At 48.7% G+C, this 13655-nt stretch overlaps 3 protein-coding genes across 3 annotated transcripts; 1 reads left to right on the plus strand and 2 right to left on the minus strand.

The window, feature by feature from the left end:
- Window positions 1-965: 965 nt before the first annotated feature.
- Window positions 966-3513, plus strand: FSUBG_6758 (S-M checkpoint control rad4; the record flags this gene model as incomplete). Its single annotated transcript, XM_036684990.1, has 2 exons — window positions 966-1070; window positions 1132-3513. The coding sequence occupies 2 exons, from the start codon at window positions 966-968 to the stop codon at window positions 3511-3513; spliced, it is 2487 nt and encodes an 828-aa protein (XP_036537720.1).
- A 653-nt stretch (window positions 3514-4166) lies between these two features.
- On the minus strand, window positions 4167-7385 carry FSUBG_6759 (uncharacterized protein; the record flags this gene model as incomplete). Its single annotated transcript, XM_036684991.1, has 1 exon — window positions 4167-7385. One exon carries the CDS (start codon window positions 7383-7385, stop codon window positions 4167-4169), a length of 3219 nt encoding a protein of 1072 aa, XP_036537721.1.
- Window positions 7386-11430: 4045 nt separating this feature from the next.
- On the minus strand, window positions 11431-12488 carry FSUBG_6760 (chitin synthase export chaperone; the record flags this gene model as incomplete). The annotated part of the gene is made up of 2 exons (XM_036684993.1): window positions 11431-11622; window positions 11676-12488. The coding sequence occupies 2 exons, from the start codon at window positions 12486-12488 to the stop codon at window positions 11431-11433; spliced, it is 1005 nt and encodes a 334-aa protein (XP_036537722.1).
- Between the last annotated feature and the right edge of the window lie 1167 nt (window positions 12489-13655).

The following is a 13655-nucleotide window of genomic DNA, read 5'->3' on the forward strand; positions in this document are numbered from 1 at the left end:
CACGGAGGATGCTCGGGGTTAGGCTCCTAGTGGTGATCGAACGGTGAAGATGCTTGGTTCGGTCGTGGTGAGATGGCGCAGAACGAGGGTCGGAGGGTGAGGAAGTGTTTATCGGAAGGAGTTCCCCATGTGGAGGCGTCGCCGCTGCGATCGAGTTACCTATGTTCGAGAGGGAAGGCGGAAAGTCGTCGTTGTTGGAGACGAAGAAGAAGTGTAGATGGAGGGGTTGAGCTTTCACTTCGCGACAAGGCTGCGATCTTAGCTGATGGTGGGGTTGAAGTTTAGGTAGGTGATGAGCGGGGCTTGGCTGTAGATAGATGCCTTACGGGGGTATCCGTAATTCACTTATATGATATGAGATGTCTTAGATCCCTTGACTGATCACACCATGGTAAAGGAAATTTTACTCCGTACAGTGAAGAACATTATTTAGAGTACGTTTTGAATTACCTATGCAATTTGCTTTAGAGAGTTTTGTGAGGTATGAGCATAAAAAGCCTAAAATACAATTATCGGCGCTGGCCCAGTTGTAGAGTCTTAGTAAAGGTTCTTGAATTCTGGAAACGGTTATTCCGCACGTGAGTCAACGAACTACCTTGTGTATAGCACTTGACTTGAAGTTTCTGATCAACATTAAACCCTGTGCCAGTGGAAACTCAGTCAATTCTGCATTTTAAGTATCTCGTGGAGATGAAGTTGTCATCCATCCATGACATGTGGTGCTGTTTCCGCACTGTATTTCATACCCTTCAGCTCTAGTTTCAGCGGCTTACAGTTGACTGCTACAGTGTAAATCTCAATATAGTGAGAGCCCCCGCCTGTGTCATGACGTCTGGGCCCAGTCTAAGCACTTGACGCGGTTTTGGTTCACGACGCGTTCCCAAAAGATTGATATCAATTAAAATCACAAACTCCGACGTCCCAGTTGCAACACCACAGCAACCATCAAACAAAAGGGACTGAAGATGGCCTCACCTCGCGCGAACGAAGTGGAAGATATACAAATTGATCCAGCAGAACCTCTCAAGGGCATCGTCGTCTGCTGTACAAGTATTCCTGCTGAGCATCGTGTAAGTACCGTTCATATTCGTCAGTCATCATGAGTCCTGTTTACTGACCCATGATGCCTAGACTAGCATCGCTTCCAAAGTTGCCGAGCTTGGTGGTATTCATAAATACGATCTCACACCCGACGTAACCCATCTTATTGTTGGTGACTACGACACACCCAAATATCGCCATGTCGCTCGTGAACGCCCCGATATCAAGGCTATGGATGCCGCCTGGATCGAAGAACTTAGCGAGATATGGAAGAACGACGAAGAGATCGATTATCGACAGCTCGAGAATAAGCACCAACTGAAGCCCCTAGAGAAGCGAGGCATCGATCCTACGGTCCAGCCACAACGAGGAGAGCCAGCAAGAGATTCACTGCTAATTTGTTTGACTGGCTTCGGCGACCAAAGAGACGAAATCGCAAGTAAAATCACATCGAATGGAGGCTTGTATACGGGCGACTTGACGAGACGGTGCACACACCTCATCGTCAACAAACCAGAAGGCAAGAAATATACTGCAGCCAGAGCATGGGGCATTCACCCAGTCACACTCGCCTGGCTTGAACAATCCATATCTCGAAGGATGATCTTGGAAGAAGCCAAGTTCGACCCGACATTACCTCCTGAGGAGCAAGGGAAGGGTGCATGGGTTACAAGAGAACTGAAACGTACAATGAGCAAGCGATCAAAGTCTGCCATTGCAGGTGGCGCTGAGGAGGGCCCCAGGAAGCTCAGGAAGACTGCCAGCATGAAGCTCAGTTCACAGCGTAATAACATCTGGGGCGATATTCTCGGTCGATCAACATCGAGAGATTATTCCTTCGCTCAGGAAAATAAGGAAGACGGAAACCAAGCTCAGGTCCAACAGCCACAGGGTGCAGAAGCTCAGCCTGAGCCACCAGCTCCTATGATCCCAGAAGAAGATCAGGGTATTTTTGGGAACTGTTTCTTTTACATACATGGATTCAACGCACAAAGAACCTCCGTTCTAGAGCAAACACTCGTCACTCTCGGGGCTACTATTTGCTCATCATTAAATGAGGCCGCTCTGGGGAGAAGTCCAAAGCCACCTCGCAGCCGGTTTCTGATTGTTCCTCAGACATCTCAGCCTGATACTCACCCTCAGGAAACCTACGACAACCTCCATGTTGTGACAGAATACTACATCGAAAAGTGCCTTCATAACAAGCAATACTTTGACCCCGGGGAGCACGTTCTCGGTCGACCATTCACCTTCTTTCCCATACCAGCGTTTTCGGGTCTTATCATATGCAGTGCTGCTTTTACAGGTATCGAGCTCAATCAAGTTGCAAGGGCCGCTGTTCAGTTAGGAGCCAAGTTTGATGGAGAGTTTCGTAAAACTACAAGCGTGCTAATATGCAAGGACATCACTTCTATGCGCAAGGAGAAGTTGCGTGTGGCTCTGAAATGGGGCATTCCTGTTGTTTCAGCAGATTGGTTCTGGGAGTGTATCCGTACAGGCTTCAAGGTCCCTCTCGACGATTACATATTCCCTGAGATTAAAGAGAGATACTCGGAAACATCTCAGCCTGAACCGAAACCAACCTCTAGAACCGCCCCTGAGGCACGATTGCATCAAAAGCCGATGCAGCGCACTCATTCAGAACCGGTGTCTAAGTCAACTAAAAGTCATATCACGAAGCCTCCACACGGCGCTGGCGTTGATACCTCGGCCTTTGATCATGATTCACCTGAAAGGGTCTCTCGAAAAATGACTACGAAACCTACCTCGGTCATCTCACCAGACTTTGTCACAGCACGCACTCACCAAACAACAACGAATAGTCTACCTAAGGACAAGGACTTTGACTCACCTCTTGCTGAGGTTACTCGAGCACGTCTAAACAGGTCTCCTTCACCCACCAAACATACCATATTGCCTCGCACTCGCTCCGATCCCACGAGCAAAGTTAAAACTACAACTTCTCTCACAGAGGAAGCAACAGACAATCCTCCAACTTCACAGGAAAATATACAGCAAGCGAAACAACAGGAAAATGTAGAGCAAGCTCGTCTTCGCGCTAAAGCCGCAGAGCGCCAGGCCCTCTCCTCAAAACTTACCTCACTCATTGAGACCACAACACCAAATCTTCCCTCCTTCGCCTCCGATGAAACTGAACAGCCAGCTCCAAGACCTCGCAAGCGTCAGCTATTCGGCCGTGCCATCAGCAATGCCTCGAATGCCAGTAGTGTTGCCTCCCGCTCGGCGGCTGAGCTCCACGACGTATTTGGCGACGAGGACAAAGATCCAGAAAACCAAGAATCTGAGCCCCCAGCAACGCAGTTGGAATATCGTGACGATAAGGCGAAGGAGTGTCGAGCTGCTCTTATGAGTCGCATGATGGGCAGCGGTGGTGTCGAGGTGAAGGCAGCAGCGTCTACACCGACGCAAAATATAGGGCCAGGACGGACGCGAACATTAAGAAAACGATAGGAATGAATATGTAGAAAAAGGATGTACGTACGTCATAATCTGTTGCGAGTTTAGTATAAACGGTCTGTTTGATTCGGAAAGAACATGGTATTTGCCACAAGTAAGTACTACGATCTCTCTTGGAGACGAGCCCTTATTAAGACCACACGAGCGCTGTCTATACCTTTGCGACGACACGTTGCGGAACACTTAGTCTGGTGGCTACGAAGGTATTGAAAGGAAATTGAGACCATTTATTCAGTCTAATCGACTCAAGGTATAGTATGTAATATGAGAGAACTCCTCTCTAAATGGCTTTTCCTTTCCACCCATCAAGTTCTCTTTTCCATCCTTTAACCCCGAGCCAATAAAAACAATCTTTCCGTGAGCACACAAAATCCAGTGTTGGCTTGGTGCGAAGTGATATCCTCTATGAGTAAAGAAAAATACTAGGAACAATAGGAAATTGAAACAAGTCAGGTCGTGATTAAAAGGGAAACACGGTCCCTCAGACGGTCGCTTGCCGTCGACAAAATTTATTCCACCAACTGCTGATTAGAATCGCCTCGGCCGGGCAATTGTTCAGAAACCATGGAATCCCACATGCTATTGAGTTGCTCACTATTATCCAGGTCAGTTTCCAACTTTGTCACAATTGTTCTCAGGGGTGACACTTACGGCGCCCTCTTTGCCATTTTCATGCCCCTTTCTCTACAGAAGAACAAGAAACGGCGCATTGTACGTGCTCTTGGGAAGGACGCCATGACATCGCCTCGAGGCTTGCCATCCGCAGCAAGCTCGCCGGCGTCCTTTTTCATAATGATATGAACGCGAAGCGCCTCGATACTCCACTCCATCTCCTCAATCTCTGCGAGGTTGACGTGGAAATCAATCTCGTCCCTAAATAAGCCCCATTTCGCAGGTTTCACGTCTTTGAGTACTTGGTGTTGGAAACATTGTATCTGACCAACCCAAGTCCAATACTGCGTGACATTAATATGACTGGTAAACAACCGAGTCTTGACTACAGCAAGCCGCCAATCGTATTTAGTAATGCTACCTCCACTGCATGAATCTGTGTCGGACCAAGCATCGAAGTGAAATTCGTCATGTACGGGGCTTCCATGTGTAGGCGGCATGTATTTCGGCTTCTTGTTGAGATGGGTGCTGAATGCTGGCTGGGGACCAGGGGCGGGGACCAGCGCTGGTGCTGGTGCTGGCGCTGGGTAGCTTGGTGGTGCTTGGCTAGGAAGAGGAGAGTGGTGGATGAATGAATCCTCCCGGGGCGTAGTAGGAACAGAGTGCATAGATTTCCGCTTTTGGAGAGGTTTGGGTGTATTGCTAGGGCTGCCGTGACTCAAGCGCGCCTTCATGGCTCCCGAAGGACGTCCAATGTTCTTGAATCCATGCTTATACCGAAGAGTGGTGAGCTTGGAGTCATGATAAAAATCGTGAATTGTCCGTGGCAGGTTGAAGTTGTGACCCTGCGTTTGAATTAATTCGTGAAGTCGCTGTCGCATCCAGTCAACTGGCGATATGTCAAGATTAAACTTTTCAAGCTCCGATATTGTCTCTGAAAGGCGGAATAGTGTGTCGTATGACGTTATGCCGCCTTTACCGGCCTGGATGTATCTTTTACCCAACAACTGATAGGGACTGATTGGGCCGTTTTCGTGAAATTCGAGAATCTTAATACCGCGGTTGACCTGTCTGCCAATTTGATATTTTGAAGAACCACCTTTATCCTGCTTAGGGCCTGCTTCAATGGCAGCCTGGTGTTTCTCACGCCATCGAGCGAGCTGTGGTTCAATGAGTGTCTTGACGTTGGGCCAGTTGGCCTCCCAATAGGGGTGTTCCTCATTAATCTTGACCAATGGCACCCCGGCGACGCATTCAGGATAGGTGTAAACATTTCCGTCATTCTTGAGGACCATGTTCTCTCGGGTAATCTCTTCCAGTGGTTGGGCAGGAGGGGATTCAGGTGGCTGCGATGAAGGATCCAGGGATAGAGATGGTGGAGTTGGTCTTCCTCGATCGCTGGATGGAGGTCGACTTCTCACATTGGCCGGCGTAAAACCAGCAGCTACGCGATACTCATGTGGAGTGTGTATTTGCTCAGGTTCTCGTGATATGTGAGCTGAATCAGAACCGCGATAGTCTCTAGCAGGGCCATCGAGCTCTGTTGATGGATGGAGGATTTCATGAGGACTGCGGCGCAGAACACCTGAGGGAAGCACAGAACGTGGCGTCTCCAGGGGCCTAGGTTGAGGATATATTGGCGTCGGTAAGGGCGAGTCCACGGGGTCAATCATTCGTTCCGGGGCATAATCCGACCTGGAAGCTGTTGTCGGCCGGCTTGGGGGTCCTGGGGGGGGGCCAAAGGCTGGTCTGTGGGACATTTCACGAGGACGTTCAGCGATTTGGATCGGTGCTACCTCGACAGTCCGTTCTGGGGCTCTCGCAGCGATCACATCATGGAACCGCTCATTAGGTCGATCTGGGACTTTCCCGGGTTGGTGTTCAGGGCGCCGTTCTGGCTGTGATGCCGTGGTCCATGCTGCTTGACGCTCGGTCTGTAGCGCAGGTTGAGGCTCAATTGGTCGCTCAGGCTGTTTTTCGGGTTGCCGTTCGTATTCTCGCTCAGGCTGTCTTTCAATTTGTCTATCCGCTTGTCTCTCAGACGGTAGCTCAGGGTATTGTGGAGCGGGCTTTGGTGAAGAGGGCCGGTAGGGCACAGAAATCTGTTCATCGACTCGCTGAGGTTCTGGTTGACTTATTTGCTCAGACCTCTGCTGAACTTCGACGGTTTGATGTACTGTTTCTGAGGATCGGTCTGCAGAAGTCTCTTGGGCTCCATCCACTAGCTGCTTCTTCCGTTGTGCCCTCTCCCTCGATGCCAGTAGGTCAATTGTGTCTCCTGAGGAACCATGGCATCCTTGGCGATTCCATTCACAGTTGCCACACTTCTGAAAGAGATCCCCGCCGACAATGATGCAGTCGTCAAAGGCGCCTTGGTTCTTATCACAAGACAGGCATCTCTTGGCCTGTATCGCCCCTGTCGCTTGAATCATACAAGAGAGCCATTTGACCCCCTTCGCCTCAGTTCGCTCGTAAATGCCTGCAAGATGTGTAGTGTTGAATCGTCGTCCTCGGCGGATCTTGACGGGTCTTCGTATCTCCAATTCTTGAATACCCTCGACCCATTGGTTCCAAGGCTCTATTTGCTCCACGGGTCCAATCACATTGCCATCAGCATCAACAATATCAACGAGACTCTCGGCTCCCCCATTATCGTGGTGCTCGACGCCTTCCATACGATCCCCGTCGTCGTCGTCTTCTTCTTCTTCAGGTCTCTCCGCTACCACTGCAGTTCCATTAGTAGGCTCTACTCGTGGGGTCGTTCCATTAAAGCCCGAGGATATCTCTGGCAACATTTCGGGAAGGACAATGCCTTCTGATTCTGGTCCGAGATGGTCTGGGGCATCAGGATCCTCTCCTCTTTTTTGTCTAAAGAATCGACGCATTTTGAACCAAATATCATGGAGCGTTTCTGTTCTCTTCTGGCGTGACGCGCGGTAGTCCTGTTCAATGCGCTCAAGTCGGCTGGCCTTTTCCTCACACTCATCCGTGGTGCGTGCCAGTTCAGCCTCGACTTTAGCGAGTTCCCTGGCCAGTCGGGATTGAGATTCTTTCAGTTGACTTCGCTGTCCTGTGAGGTCACTGAGTTTCAACCTGACTTCGTTAATTGAGAGCTGGAAATCCTTCTCGATCTTTTTGTTTTCTGCATCCTTCTTGCTGCGAAGATTAACCCAGAAATTGCGTTCTGTCTCGTCCCACACAGACTTTTGCTCCCCCTCTGGGAGAGAGTCCCAGACATCTTCCCCTGTGGCCATCGTGGGCCCAATGGTTCAAGCAACTGCTTATCACGGATCTGCAACAACAAGAAGACTTCAAGGTAGGACCAATATCAGTCGAGATGAAGTATGAGCAGTAGAAGCTTTGATGATTGGATGCATGAACTCGCTACTGGGTTACACGTGACGGCGTCTGGCTTAAGGAAATGAGCAGGCCGCAGACGGGCGAACGCGTTTCACTACCTAGGTGTTGTGCAGATGGTCGCAGGAATTTGTAAATCAGTGGCTCTGATCCGCTTGCCCAGAGGCTGAAATAGAGTCGTGGGGCGCGTGCTGAAAGCGGGTTGTAATCGGACTAATTCACCCCAAAAGTTGAGCTGAGGTAATAGGCTGAAAAAAAGAAATGAGTTGGCGGAAAGCGCGTGAGATTAAAAAAATTATACATTTAAATCTCGAAACTCTGATGGAGCGAGGCGTGTCGCGACCAGCGTGTATCGATCTAAGGAAGGATGATAGTGGTGGGTTTCAATAGGGAGGGAGCTGGCCTAGCATGAATGATGAAGCATGAAAGTGACAAATCCCCTTGTCATCCAAAGCTCGTTAGTGGCCGAATTGTTTTCTTTTTTTCTCGCGGCCGCTGTCAATGGGCATGGGCCTGTCGAAAAAGAAGCGGGTTTTGGCTACAGGAGCTGGCTTCCTCTCAAATGCCATTCAGGACCCCCAGCTGAGTCGGAACTGCAATCGGAATTAGATCGCTGTCGCGCAAATGAGCCCACGGTTTCGCAACGCGGGCCACTCCCTATCCCCTGCAGAAAGGTACAACCTCACTGAGAAGGAAGGACGTAATGGGGGATGATAGAAGGACGCGATCGAATAGTTTCAGGGTGTTTCTTGGGGTAAAGGGGAGGTGCAGCTGTGTTGCACAGTTTGTGGTACGCGATGCGCCTGGGAATGGGCGTGGTATGAACGATAAAGTTTTTCTCTGGGAGATAGATAGGCCACGATTGGGGGATTGGGGGGCGAGAATAATGTGCGCAAAGACAAGGAGGACGCCGGATAAGGTAGATTAAGTATAAAAAGAGTATTCGCGAATAATAGTAAGCTCAGACGCTCACCTCCAAGCAGGAAAGTACTGTAAAGGAAAATCGGGTAAGGTAAGTGTCAGTGTCTGACGTGGGAAGGAGGGTATGTAGATAGTAGGTAGTAGATAGTCGTCAATCCAGTCAAGTCAGTGAGTGGGAGGAGTGGAGGACCGTAGAGTGATAAAGGGAAAGGCTGACTGTAGGATGAAAATGAATAAGGAATAGTATAATTAGGCAGAAGAGGAGGGAAAGGAAAGAGAGTTTAGGTGAAGGTAAGGTTAGGTAAGTTTAATATTATTATGTACTTTGCTCGACAGACTGACTGACTGACTGACTGGAAAGGGAAGTGCTACAGTACCTATGAGCTATCTCACCTCACCTACCGGGCCTAGGTAGTGTACTTCCATGGCCTGGGCTGGCTGGCACCTAGGAGGGATGGATGTATGTACTAGCAAACAGCCAACCGAAACCATCGCAATGGGGCGAATGAGAGGAGAGCACGAATAAGGTGTGAATGCAGATTGCAGAAAGCTATTAGCTCTACTGGTAGTAGTAGGCCGAGTTAGTAACTAGTAGGTACCTGCCAACGTGAGGTTGGGAGGTATATGTATGGATCCGTACTCAACGTAAAAGCACATGTGTGTCAAATCAAACCTCACGTCACATCAGGTAGTTGTGCGGCCAGGTACGTGCACCAAACTACCTACGAGGAAAAGTACTACAAGTATCTTTTCTTCTCCCTACTAAGGTAAGTCTGTAGGATAATCGCCTTCTTTCCTTTCCTCTTTGCTAGCTTATTTCCCGTCTCAGCTACTTTCGCGCGCTTTGTTTCCGCTAGATCTTCGTGGACCCTTGCACCGATCGACCACTCATAGAGGCTGGACTGGTATCTTAGTAGTCTGTACTCTGTAGCTTGTCCCGAGACAGTGCCTAGAGGCTAAGGAATAAGAATTGAGTTTCGACAGCAGTTGAAGCTACCTCATCACTTGAGAAACCAAGTGTCATAGTAACTACCTAAGTACGTGACGATATATCTCTCGTTTTCTTGCCAACCTAGGTGCTAAGGTATCGAGGAAATTCCCCATGTCCAATCAAGCACGTGTCTGTCATATGCTACATACCTACCTAGGTATGTACATCGCCTGATCAATTACATTACGCTGCTACATAAGTCCTAGGCATATTGATTCAATCTCCACCTGTTGGTTCTGCTTTCACTTCTCCATTATAAAAAGGTACCCAGCGTCCGGTACCGAACCATGCACGAAGCGAGTAAAACGTAAAACTCGACAGGCCACCCCCTGCTTCCGGTGCCTCTTTCGCTCTAGTGCCTTATCACGTGCCAGGAAACTATACGCGGTGAATCCAGCATTAAAGCGAACGAGGAAGGAGAGAAAGTCGAAATCACAAGTCAGCCTCATCATCAACGTTCAGAACATCTATCGAAGAGTTTTTTTTTGTGGTTCCCCCTGAGAAGACCCGAGATTGATGAGATTCATGAGCTCAACAAGACTCCGTTCTAAGCAACACGCATACGCGACCCTGTCGTTGTTATTTACCCGCAGGTTATACCTTGGTACTAATCAGTTATCTTAAGTCCATACCACGGCACCAAATTACACATAGTCTCGAGCCCGAAACGGATATATGGAGACGGTAATAATGTTCGGCTGTGCGCTTCCTTATTCCCCTCCAGTGCGACCAACTTGGTAGCGGTAGCCCAGCATACTAGGAATACCTATAGCTCTACGTATAACAAAGGGAATGGACTTATATACGAGCAGCTGCCCTGGTCGTGTTTCCTTAGCTTAGTTGTCGTGGTTGGTTGGCTACATTACGTGCGATTTGGCTCCCTCCAATTCCGTCCCGGCCCCCTTCACCCTCACTCAAATCCATCGAGAGTTCTCGCAGCACAATGCTTTGTCACGACAAGTCTCAAGATAAAAGCCAGCAACGCCAGCTGGCACTGTCCAATGGATGCGGCACTGTGGTATATCGTCTCCACGCCCCCTTGATCCTGTGGCGCCGGGTCCCATGCTGACACGATAGTGCTTGTTAAGAAATACCTACCTAGCTCCTAGGTATGTACCTACTTAGACGGGGAGTATCAACTAAACTTAATCTTCCTGTGTATTCATGCATACTACGTTGTACTTCCTTGTCGATATCGCATATCCATATTTTTGCCTGTCCCGCGTGCGGCACATGTTTCTTAGTTGGTTGTGATCTCATCCTTCACAGTATGTACTAATCGTTTATTATGTACGAATATGCACATCTTCGACCTATGTTAGTTAGTTCCTGGATATAACCTGGTTTTCATTATCATCGCCAATAGGCTTCGGAGACGGCCGAGATGGGAGGTGGGGAATGGGTTATCCATTCGTCCAGTGACATGACCTCTCCACTAACATGGATGGATGCTCTGCCAAGCTACTACGAATATCAACCCGAAAGTTTCTTACCGACACGAGACTTCATTCTCACCAATCCCAACTCGGTATAATACCACGGATCGCTCAGCTTAAGTCGATGTATCATAAGCCTATCTGGCCGACTATCAGATCAGATCATACTAACAATCTTTGTAGTCCAAGAATCACGATGCAATCAAAAACTCTATCAAATGGCAAGCGTTGCAAGTATAGTTTCATTAATATATAAACTACCTATATGATTATATGCAAAACTCGCAACAAACTATATGCCGTTGTCCATCCGGGTCATCAAGGTTCCCCTAATTAACAAGCATCTCTTGCTTCCCCCTAGGCCGTCCGTTTGCCCGTCGGTTTTTTCGTTATTCCAGCTGTGCCCATCCAGGCTGGTCACTCCTATACAGTCCATTAAAACGCCGCGCAATGTAAAGATTCTAAAAGCAAAATAGCCCAATGTTTCGTGTTGCTCTACAAGAGCGCCATGAACTGCACGCCACGCGCTGTATCAAAATAGAAGGAAATGAAGTCTCGTTAATGGCGTCAAAGCTGTTCTGGTGGTCAGAGCGTTTAGTACTTGGCCGAGTATCGTGCCGCGCTTGGCGAGTAAGGCAGATCATAGGAGCTGGACTGAGCATAGGGATCCTCCGAAAAGACAGTCGCCCTTCGGTCTTCCTCTGGCAGAAGCTCCTTGACCTCCCAGTTGTTCATCCTTGAGCCGACTGAAAATTCAAGATCTTCCTTGGTGATTGAATCCCAGTACTGTTAAAATGTTAGTAACTAACCGCAGAGTTTCGGAGTTATATTTGACTCACCTTGTACACCATCATTACGCCCAGCAAATTGCAGACTGTGGCGAGGAACAGTCCGTCGAGATAATGGCTGATAGCGACACAAATCTTTGAGCTGAAAGCGTAGAGAAGGACCTGACCAGCCACAAAAAAGAAGATGCCAAACGCAATATCGCCGAGAGGCCATCGGTCATGCAGCGTCCTAGTCACGAGCAGAATTTGCATGGCCACGTACACGAAAAGCTGGACAGCATTCAAAAGATAGAGAACGACGAACAGTCCAACAGTGTTGGTGGGTCCAAGTCCAGCCCAGCTCTTGAAAGTCGCCAGAGAAACGAGGAAGCTGATGGCGAAAGCAGCCAGAGAGCAGATGCGCATCATCCATACTGACAGAGGTGTTCCGTCTTCATACAACTGGAATCCAACAAAGCCATTGATCAGGAGACATGTGATAACTGCACTGCTAAGTCCATTCTGCACACTGACGAAGTACGGATACGGGTCGCTTCCCGGAGGTGCAACACCAGCGTCGATAATGAGAGACATGGCAGTGAGGAGCATATAAAGGTAGAAGAAGCTGAGAATCTCCTTGCGGCCAACAGCGGTGAACTTGCTACGAACGTGGAGAATCATAATGACGGTCATAATGAGCGCAACAATGTGCATCACCGACGCAGCGCCTTCGAAAATGATGGTGTTGGCAAGCTCGATATTGCGTGCATAGCATTCGGGCTGAATACCGGTACGGCCGGTAGCTTGGAGTGTAGGTCCAACGGATGCGCATAGTGGCAGAGGTGCCGTCTCACAGATCCAGGTGAAGTCGCCAAAGCCAGACATGATGGGCGAGTAGAGATCACTGCTCGCTTGTTGTTGCAGGAGTTACGTAGATCCAAAAGTGAGCGAGAGTGCGGGGAACGGTGAATCGAATATCGCGATAACGAGTGGCAGAGCGATTGTCGTAGAGAAGATCGTTTATATCGTCGTATCGGTGTCGTCGAAACCCCTCGGCGCGATAATCAGTCGTTGACCCAACCCTTTCAATCGTCCTCGAGGCTCGAGGGCGAATATTAAGAGATATCCCCAACTACAAGGGGTCCAAACTTCGATCGGAATGCAATCACAACCCTTTACTGCGTAAAAGGGGGAGTGTTTCGCTCGGTCGGATAGCAAATGTCTCGACCTTGACCGATGGCTCGTCGGCGCCCCCTTTCTTCAACCTAGCGGCTAAAGAACCAAATCTGAAAACGAGAACAGAGACAAGAAAACGGGTCGGATCTAAAACAACAAGAACGAAACAGATGCGATGCGACGCGACGACTGCGGTGGTTTAATTCGAGGGATCGAAGCGAATGTGTTGCATGCCTCTGCTGCGCTTTAGGCTCAGGCGAAAGAGATGAGTGAAGGTCAGAAGAGACAGAGTGGAGCGAGCGGAGGATCTCGTTGCTGTGCCGTTGTTGTGGGAAAGTGGCAGAGGTGGGGAAGTAGAGGCGTTCAAAAAGTGGCTGGTGTGTTATATGATTGGTCCGTTTCTTGGCGTTGCTGTAGGGAACGCATTGTGCCCTGTTTGCTGGCGATATATCCCTGTTCCATAAGGTAGTCAAGACCTATAATTTCAAAGGCAGAGGCGATAAATATATATGACCTTGGTCTCATCACCAACTTAAGTCCTTTCAAAAAAAAAAAAAAAAAAAAAAAAAAAAAAGTTTTCAGCAATACTCTATGCCGCTTCCTGGAAAAGCCTTTTATAATTCTACGGAAGTTAAGGTTTCTGAAATTATCACTATTTCTGTTTAGTGTGTAAGGTACCCCTTGAAGAGCAAGAAAACACTAGACCTTGATATAGGGTATTAAAATAAACTTGTTGAAAGACCTAAATATTTTTATTGCTCAAGGTCAAAGTCCTGTGTTTTCTTTGCTCCCCTTGGTACCCTAGAGCAAACACTACGTATTCTAGACCCGAACCCAAGGCGGCATAAAATTAGGTTATACGGTGTAGTCAGATAT

Source organism: Fusarium subglutinans, assembly GCF_013396075.1.
Source record: "Fusarium subglutinans strain NRRL 66333 chromosome Unknown NRRL66333_c0000075, whole genome shotgun sequence".
NCBI classification, from domain to species: domain Eukaryota; kingdom Fungi; phylum Ascomycota; class Sordariomycetes; order Hypocreales; family Nectriaceae; genus Fusarium; species Fusarium subglutinans.